The sequence below is a fragment of the Scardinius erythrophthalmus genome (genome assembly GCF_964197995.2).
Source record: "Scardinius erythrophthalmus genome assembly, chromosome: 16".
Lineage (NCBI taxonomy): Eukaryota > Metazoa > Chordata > Actinopteri > Cypriniformes > Leuciscidae > Scardinius > Scardinius erythrophthalmus.
This window is the reverse complement of record NC_138236.1, coordinates 35547095-35556634: the sequence shown is the minus strand read 5'-3', so window position 1 is coordinate 35556634 and position 9540 is coordinate 35547095. Positions and strand designations below refer to the sequence as shown.

Sequence of the window (9540 nt, the reverse complement as noted above, 5' to 3'; positions counted from 1 at the left end):
CTGTGTTGTTTGCTAACAGTCAAATTCGGTTTGTCAACGTCTGGATTTTGATTTTGTTTTTGTACTGCATGAGGATCTTAATTAAAATCTGTCAATCTGGGGAAGCCATCGCTGACGGAGACATTCAAGCATGTGTCAGTCATCTATGTACGTTCCTCAGTGAACGAAGCAGGGTTACGCAGCACACAAACCTGGGCCTCCCAGCAGGCCGAACGGGCTGATCTCAGCAGAGCGTCTCTGAAGATCACTGGGACTGGATTTAATATGCTTAAGTGAGTAATGACACAGTGTGAGTTCACTGGACGCTAGAATACACTCAACCTGAGGTCATCTGAGCGGCCACACCCAGCCTCGAACGCTGCGGTCACATACCACTGTCACTACGACCAAAATGAAAGATGCCGTTTTATCTTTATATTCGGTCCACGGTTTGTGGTGGAAGTCTTGACGCTCAGCATCTGTCTGTGACAGCAAGGCAGCTCACTAGGTCTTAAAGCAGAGATTATTTATTCAATTAAATCAAAGATATTACAAATAGGATGGTAAATTCACAAACTGTTGACAATCAAAACACACAAGATCCAGCCTCAATTCAATTTAAGATTAATAAAAAGTCTATAGGTAAGATGGTGAGATTCAGGTAACAGTGAGAGCACAGAGAACAGAGAGAAGAGCACAGCACCCGTGTGGTGTCTACATGTTAGTGTTCAGAAATCACCCTTCACCCTCTAGACACATGATCAACGACGCCTTCTGGAGTTTCCCAAAAAATGACAGCCAGTCCGGTAACATGGTCCCATCTACAGGCAGGAACTTGGCTGTGGGATTGACTGGTTTGTTCACTGATGAAGTTCTCAATCTGTTGCCTGTGAATAAAACAAACAAACAAACAAACAGGTAAATGCTGGTCCAAATGAGTTCTGGGTCTGTGTTCAGTAGTTCTGGATCACATGACTTCAGTTTTGCTTGTTCTATATGCCAATAGTGTCTACACTGGAGCTAAATACGGTTGTCAGTTCACCTTTTAGTGCTTAAGGCGAGACACGGCAGGCAAAAACATCAATTTTTTATGCAGTGGTCAGTTTTGAGATTTTGGGTTAGTTTACTCCTTCAATATGTGTTCTTTCAAGCTGCTATAAAGAAAACGTTGAAAATATACATTAAGTTGTTTATTTTATTACATTTTGTTTACTTGCGGCAGTAAGTTTCTCCCGAATTTACCAGGAAGTTTGCATTCAAACGTGACACGCCGAGCTCCGTCTGTTTACTGAAGTCTGTCATGACCGGTATCATTGTGAAGCTCTGAGTCTCCTGCACAACGCTATGAAACCCAAATATGGGCATTTCCTTTCTATCAGTAACCAATCGTGAATGTCCAAAGGGGGATTTCTCATTTAGAGCTATTTAAATCTTTAACTGCCGTTTTCTCAAATATTATTTTTTTGCGTTTTTTTTGTCATTCTCCAGTACAAACATCTCAGCCTATGTAGCACCTGTGTACACCAAACTTTCCAGTTATACACTTAGCAGTATTCTGAAGATATTTTCAGAGGGATTTGTTAATAAATCATTCCTGGCCTGATTTATGTGACATTTTAATAAAAAAAATATGGCGAAAATCAATTTTTATGGCTATGGACAGTATATTTTGATTTCCTAGGTAATGAAAGCATATATCCTGAAATCCCTCTGAGTTTTTATTTTCATCTTGTGTGTAAACAAAATGAAAAAAGAATTTTACACCTGGCTTTATCATATGTTCAGATCTATCTACTGAAAATATATGCAAAATCGTACATATTTAATTAGATAATGCCTAATTTGCATAATTAAACATACAAATTTCTAAAACTTGTAATACATTTTTTTTATATACTTGTGTAAGTAATCAACTGAGGAAGTTTCATGGTGATATCTATTATTTTAAAATTGTACCCTATTCACCTGTAGTGTCTCGCCTTAATCCTGTACACACAGAGTTCAGACATTTACAGGAGTGGGAACCACATTAACTGAATTAAAGGGATAGTTCCCCCCAAAATCACCCTCATTTACTCTCCCTCGTGTCGTTCCAAACCCGTAAGACTTTCATTCATCTTTGAAACACAAATCAAGATATTTTTGATGAACTCTGAGAGATTTCTGTCCCTCCATTGACAGCTACGCAACTGAAACTTTGATGCTTCAAAAAGTTCTTAGAGATTGTAAAACTGATCCATTTGAATTGAGCGGTTTAGTCCAAATTTTCTGAAGAGACTCGATCGCTTAATATGATGAGCAGATTAAATTGAGTCTTTAATTTACATATAAACATTGATCAGCGAACATAAACAGAAACTCAACTTGAACCTGCTTGACGTGCGAGAACAAACCTCGTGCAGAAGCTCAAACGTGCTTCCGTTCACCACAACTGATGTGTGAGTTCATGAATGTTTATTTGTGAATAAAGGACTAAATTAAATCTGTTCATCATATAAAGCGATCGAGACTCTTCAGAAAATTTGGACTAAACCGCTCAATTCATACGGATTAGTTTTACGATCTCTTAATTAACTTTTTGAAGCGTCAAAGTGGTAGTTGTAGTTGTGTATCTCTCAATGGAGGGACATAAATCTCTCAGATTTCATTAAAAAGTTCAGATAAAAGTCTTACAGGTTTGGAACGACATGAGGGAGCGTAATTAATGACAACATTTTCTTTTTTTGGGTGAACTAACCCTTTAACCCCTGAAGGCGGTGACAACCGCATTTGCAAAAACATCTGCGCTGTGTGTTCGGAACGAACTGAACAACTAGTTAATGATGCATTTAAACGTGCATCAGAGATGTGTCTCTTATTTGCATGCGCAGTGCAAGAAAATCACAGGGAAAGAGTCACGAGCACAATTGTAAAAAACGTCTCCGTTCAGCTTGTGGTTCAAGTGTCTTTTTGCAGTGAAATCTTTATTTTTCTAAAGCAAAAATAACAATAACTTTTATATTGTTAGTAATATTTCAAAATAATCTAGACTGAAGCAATTTAGGATTACTTGATTATCCATACATAATTTTTCTTTTTTTAAATATCACGTTAAAAATCAAAGTTATTTGTTCATCTCACAATCATCATCATTGTATTGCATTGCATTATGGGCTTTTATGAGTTATGATCATAAAATGAACAATATAAATATCATCTTAATAAACATTATTGGGAGATATAGAGTGACAACTGATATTTAAAGGATTTTATGTAAGTATCTGCTATACTGTTCTGGCCATATAAATATCAGCATCTGCAGCAAATTGCTAGCCTGACAAGCCAGACCCACATCAAGATGTTGGGTCTGGGAACACGCCATTGGCAGGGCTCAATCCGAGGGGCGGGATTAACAGTTGCCTTTCAAATTCCCGATACAACCAACCAGAGCGTTTTCCCACCAGCGGAGCTAGTTGATAGATTAAACTTTTGCCGTATCCGGTCGGCAAAACTCCAAACACATCTTCCTTTAAGAATGACTTCAGTGCCGTTCTCTGTTCTTCTCTCAAAGAAAAGCTTAACTCCAAGTCCTCCAGAGTCGCGGTCAAAGCCGATTGGAAAGACCGCTGTTCGCCAGCAGCTCTTCTTTGTTTTCAAGTAGCAGGGAATTCACGCGGAACCGTCATAACTCTGTCGTCAATATCTTAAGCCCGCCCACCGACTCTAGAAACGATGTGATTGGCCTGACTAGAGTTTGGTTTTTCCAGCTCGCAAGCCAACGGAGAGTTGCTAGACGACACTGGCTGCAAAATAAAATTAGCTGCCGCTAGTGTGCGTCTAGATTTCTAGGCTAGCAAATTGCATATTTTTGCTCAGTTTGGGCCTCTAAATATAATAGAGCTGTTTTTTCCTCCAAGTATGAGCTGCATATTCTAATTATGAGCCATAAAAGCCTTATGTATTAAATATGATACTCAACTCTAGATACTCAACTTTCTTTCTTTAAAAATAAATAAATAAATAAGCCTTTAGGTTCAAGCTTCAGTTAACAGGGTCAAATAATAATGGTATATGTGACAGAAAAATCATACCTGTTTCTCAGTAGTTGATCATGCGCTTGACGGCCTCAAAGCACTTCCACTTGTCTGGGATGTAGAAGGGCTCAAAGATGTGCGGGAAGGGCGTATCATACCCGCAAACCCTACTGATGGGAGCCTCCAAGTTGAGGAAACACTCCTCCTGCAGAGAACACATTCAGCTCCATTAATAATATACACCATACAAATCTTCTTATTTTTTCCCAGAGCCTATTCATCTTATTCTTAACGCAAGTTTTCTAACTTGAATGTCGAGGCTTCTGGTCTCATTCGCTTCCAGTTATTTTAGCTGTACAAAAACTGTCAGTTATGCTGCTTGATATTGCAAACTATTATTTTAATTTATTATTGAAATCATAAATATTTCATAAACCAACATTTAGTTATTCTTCCCATTAGTTAGACTTGAGTGTCAAGTCACCTTTATTTATATAGTGCTTTATACAATACAGATCGTTTCAAAGCAGCTTCACAGAGATAACAGGAAAATTATTAAATGAGTTCATTTCAGCTGTACAGCAGCTCTAAAAGAAAATAGTGGCATTATTCAGTATTTATTTCATCATGTGAAGCTGAAAAACTTTAAAATCACTGATTTGTTGCTGTTCTACATTCAAGTTCATGTAAATTCTGCAACAAAACTGGGTCTATTTATACTAGTTTTAAAGAGACACCAGTTATGATGTAGGTTTCAAGGGGGGAGGGGGGGGTACTTATGAAATTTATTATTTTCATATTGTAGGGCTGATTTCAGAGAGAAACTTCTGACCTCATTTACTCACCCTCATGACATTTCTGATTTCTGTCCCACCACTGCAAGTCCATTCCACCAAAACTTTGATGCTTCATAAAGAGATTGTAAAAGTAATCCACATGAATTGAGCAGTTTAATAAGTTTAAGCTGTTTAAGTCCTCTGAAGAGTCATGTTCGCTTTATATTATGAACAAATTTAATTTAGACTTTTATTCACAGACAAACACTGGTCAAAGCACCTTCATACAAGCACATCAAATAAGGAAAACCGAAGCTCAAACATGTTGGCTCAGGTTCAGTCAAGCGCGTCATTTATGAAGCTTGAAGGATTTGGTGGAATAGACTCTCAAAGGATTTCACAGGTTTCATTAACAATATCTTCATTCGTTTTTTGCAGGTTTGGAAATACATGAGGGTGAGCAAATGACTGGGTGAACTAAACCTTTAAATCAGGGGTGTCCAAACTGGGTCCTGGAAGGCCACTGTCCTGCAGAGTTCAGCTCAAACCTGCCTCCACACTCCTGTCTGGAAGTTGCTAGTATGGCCAGTAAGACTTTGATTAGCTGGTTTAATTGGGGTTCGAGCTAAACGTCGGGCCTCCATGAGCAGGATTGAAAACCCATGCTTTAAAGAGTATTTTTCTGTTGATCAGCAGAATATAGGTCCACTGATATTCAGTGCTGTGAAACATCAAAACTCCATCAGTGAATGCTGTAATTTATGAAAGAGCAATTTTGAACTATAGAACATGTCTTAAATATGGAGGAACAAGAAAAGATGATAAACAGCAACACATGAAAAAAAAAAAAAATCTCTTCATGTCCTTAGACATGACCCCGGTGAGCGGTTGGGCTTCGATTTAAGCTTTTGGAGAACTTTAAAATAAAAAACAAAAATAAAATAAAATAAAAAAACAAATGGAAGCTGAACAAACCCAATTCCTAATGACAAAACAACACTTATTTTCACAGAACCATCAAAACTTGTGCATCAGGAAAAGCTATAAAGGGTTTAACGTTTCCTCATACAAAGCCAACACTGAAATCTACTGTCCACGAAGACACGTCCAACTCTTAATGGATGCTTTTTGGCTTTTCCCCTGCCTTAAATCTGAACTCAGAAATGCATGAGCAAAGTGTGAAACATGTCGCACTCTGGGCGAACTCTCTCGTCTGCTGGTGTTTTCTGAAGTGCCTACAAAAGAGCGTCAAGCTTCATTAAAGGGCTTTGTGCTTGCTTTACATGACAGCCTGAATAAACACAAAAATGTGTTTTAGGTTTGCATCAGCAGGCAGTTCCAGCTCTGCTGAGACACATCAGGAAAGCCTGCGGATGCGAGGCAGGTCCCAGATGCTCGAGTCCTGCCGCTCAGTGGTCAGAACGAGCCTGGCATTCGCTGCTCGACCCACACATAATCATCGTTTTGGGATTTGATGTGGCAAGATGAACCTAGTGCTTCTGCGTCTCAGAAATAATTTTATCTCCATGTGATGAATCTGAATAGTGTGGTTCGTAATGACTGGAAATGGACTCCAGGAAAGGACACATCAGGACATCTGCTGATACACAGGAGTTAAAATTAGATGCAATACATTTGTTCACTTCAGTGCAGGAAAATGATGTTTCCCATTCTCTACGCTCCCAACTCAAGCTTTTGATGTTTTTGGCATTTACATTTGTTCATCCATGTTCTCTATATTCTCTTCCACCATCACTGCTCGGATAATCAAAGCATCAAAGTAGTTTAGTACAACTCATGCGCTCCACTCCAGGTCTTCCGAAGTCACGTTTCATTCGAGAAACAGAACGAACCCAAGCGGTCCAAACACGTGCACATTCAGCAGGACTACAACACAAACGTAGACAGAGCAAACCAATCTAACATCAGCAACAGTTGGAGGTCTGAATCACCACAGTACATATTTAGCAAATTGTCCAGAGTTTTAAAGCCAAGGGTAATTTTGGGTCATTTATTCTTTATTCCCAAAGCGGACGAGTACCTGCCAACCTGACCCACGGGAAGAGCAAGAAGAGACCTTTAAATACGCTTACTGGAAAAGCTGGAGAACAGAAGTGCAGTCTTGTCTGAAGACACTGCATGTGGACTGAGAACAAGACCACTACTTCAGTTTCATCCATATATGTGACCCTGGATCAGAAAAAACAGCCACAAGTCGCACGGGTATATTTGTGGCAATAGCCAACAAAACATTATATGGGTCAAAATTATAGATTTTTCTTTTATGCCAAAATTCATTAGGATATTAAGTAAAGATCATGTACCATTAAGATATTTTGTAAGTTTCCTACCGTAAATATATAAAACATATTTTTGTGAGTGAATGCAGCACAATCGCCAACATAAATGGAGAACTTTAAAGGCGATTTTCTCAATGTTTTGATTTTTTTTGCACCCTCAGATTCCAGATTTTCTAATAGTTGTATCTTAGCCAAATATTGTCCTATCCTAACAATACATCAATGGAAATCTTTTTTTTATTCAGCTTTCATATGATGTATAAATATCAATTAAAAAAAAATGTACCCATCTGACTTGTTTTGTGGTCCAGGGTCACATATGAGAAGTGCATCATTATACAGTTATTATACCTGGAGACTGTAATCATTTACAAATGTAAGCTTTTATAAAGATAGAGATTTTTTTTAATCTATAACAGTTTAGTGGCAAATTAAAAGTAATAATGTCAATATATAATGTGATGCATATGAGTTATAGGATTTTTTTTAATTTTTTTTTTTATACTATGTTATAATTATTCAACCCCTATTCAACGCTGCTGTTTTAAAGTCACTTATTTGTATGGTATGGTAAAAAAAAAAAAAGTGTTAAAACACAATTAAGCCTTTGAAAACTCTATAACAAAACTGAATTAGCTCGTGCTGTTACACAAACATACATTTAACCCGTGCATGTGCTAAAGTTGAGAAGCAAATATGGCCAAGTCAAAAGAGCTCTCACAAAAACAACAGAGAACAAATTGTTTTATTGCATTAGAAAGTCTATGGCTACAAGAAGATTCCCAAAACACTAAACGTTTCTAGAGACACAATTGGCAGCCTTATTCATTATTCATAAAACCATTAGAGGTTTTGAAGAAAAAGCATGATATCTTTAAGGGGAATAAAATGTTTGATCAGAGCAACTGAGAAAAACACTCAATTCACTGCCAAAGACTTGCAAGATGACCCGATGAAAGGAGGAAAAAACATTTCAATGCGGTGTAAGAACAACACTTGAGCTTGAGTAAATTATAGGATAATTAAAAATTTTACAGTCCACCTGTGAATGCAGACACGATGGCTGGATTGCGTTTACATTAGACTGATAACATTCCCATCAGAAGCGCGTTTCCACTTGTCTTTTCAATGTGTATGTGGACAACATCCGGATACATGTCGCATGTTAATGCCAAGAGTAAACGCAGCCTTAGGTAATACGTCCACTCACAAACACATTTTTGCTGTCAGAGTGGGACCAGCAACAGCCACAGATTAGAGAGTATTCAAAGACTATCGTGACTTGGAAATGCCCATATTACCGACTGTGGGAGAGCCAAAAAAGACAATTGCGCACCACGTATTTGAGGAGCCCAAAGGCATTTAAGGACAGACACTCTGAAACACTCACATACTCTGAAATAAGATGAAACATTTGAATTCACATTCAAAGAAAGCAGAAAAATAAATCTGTATCGAAATATATGTTTCAATGCCAGTTAATTTATCTAGTTTCCCACGTTACAACATAAAATCCAAAATCAACCTCAATGAGGCTTTTTATGACCAGCCGTTAATGATAAAAACTAAATATGTAAATAATTTAGTTCTGGGACATACTGTATAGCAATAAACCACAGTCTGAAAACTGAACGACTAAAAGCGTAAATCTTCTCATATTCACTGACACTTGCAGAAGTTCCTCTCCAGATACTTTAGTACATGATGTATCACAGATCTGAAAGGCCATTTTTAGACAATCAATCTGAACTTCATGCTACTTTTCGCTTGATAACGGTCAGCGTTTGTGCATGTCAGAAGATTTTACAGTCACTCCGAGCGGCTCAGACACGCAGAAACATCAAATCATCTCAGCACAGCAACAAATGTCAGGACTGGATATTTCTCATGTTTTTTACCCATAGGTCTTCACAAATCACAGTTGTGACATTCAGAACTGATTTGAGATGCCTTATAAATCACAATGAACTGAACTGAACTATGAACTGAAGTAGCAAACAATGCATTATTGTAATCTAAACAATGAAGTGGAATTAAAAAATGGAATGACGTTCAGAGAATTTAATTCAATTTTAGCATATACACACATATTTAATCAATTTTACCACTGTGGAAAGTGCTTATATTAGCTCTAATTTAGCTGTCAATATGCTTTTCTTATTTATGCAAAATCATCATTTAGTACGCTTTATACGCCATTTTCCTCACGGGGACCAAAAAAATGTCCCCTCAAGATCAACAAATTTTGGTATTACCATCCTTGTGGGGACATTTTGTCCCCATAATGTAGGCAACACCTGACCCCTCAAACACACACACACACACACACACACACACACACACACACACACACACACACACACACACACACACACACACACACACACACACACACACACACACACACACACACACACACACACACACACACACACACACACACACACACACACACACACACACACACACACA

General features: G+C 37.9%; 1 protein-coding gene across 1 annotated transcript in view; it reads right to left on the bottom strand.

The window, feature by feature from the left end:
• Positions 1-485: 485 nt before the first annotated feature.
• bckdhb (branched chain keto acid dehydrogenase E1 subunit beta) overlaps positions 486-9540 on the bottom strand; it is a 74715-nt gene continuing 65660 nt past the window's right edge. The window contains exons 10-11 of the mRNA XM_081389378.1: positions 4050-4197; positions 486-866 (exon numbers count right to left, since the gene is read on the bottom strand). Coding sequence (XP_081245504.1) covers positions 4057-4197 — 141 coding nt within the window. The 3' untranslated portion in view covers positions 486-866; positions 4050-4056. The remainder of the gene's footprint in view (positions 867-4049; positions 4198-9540) is intronic.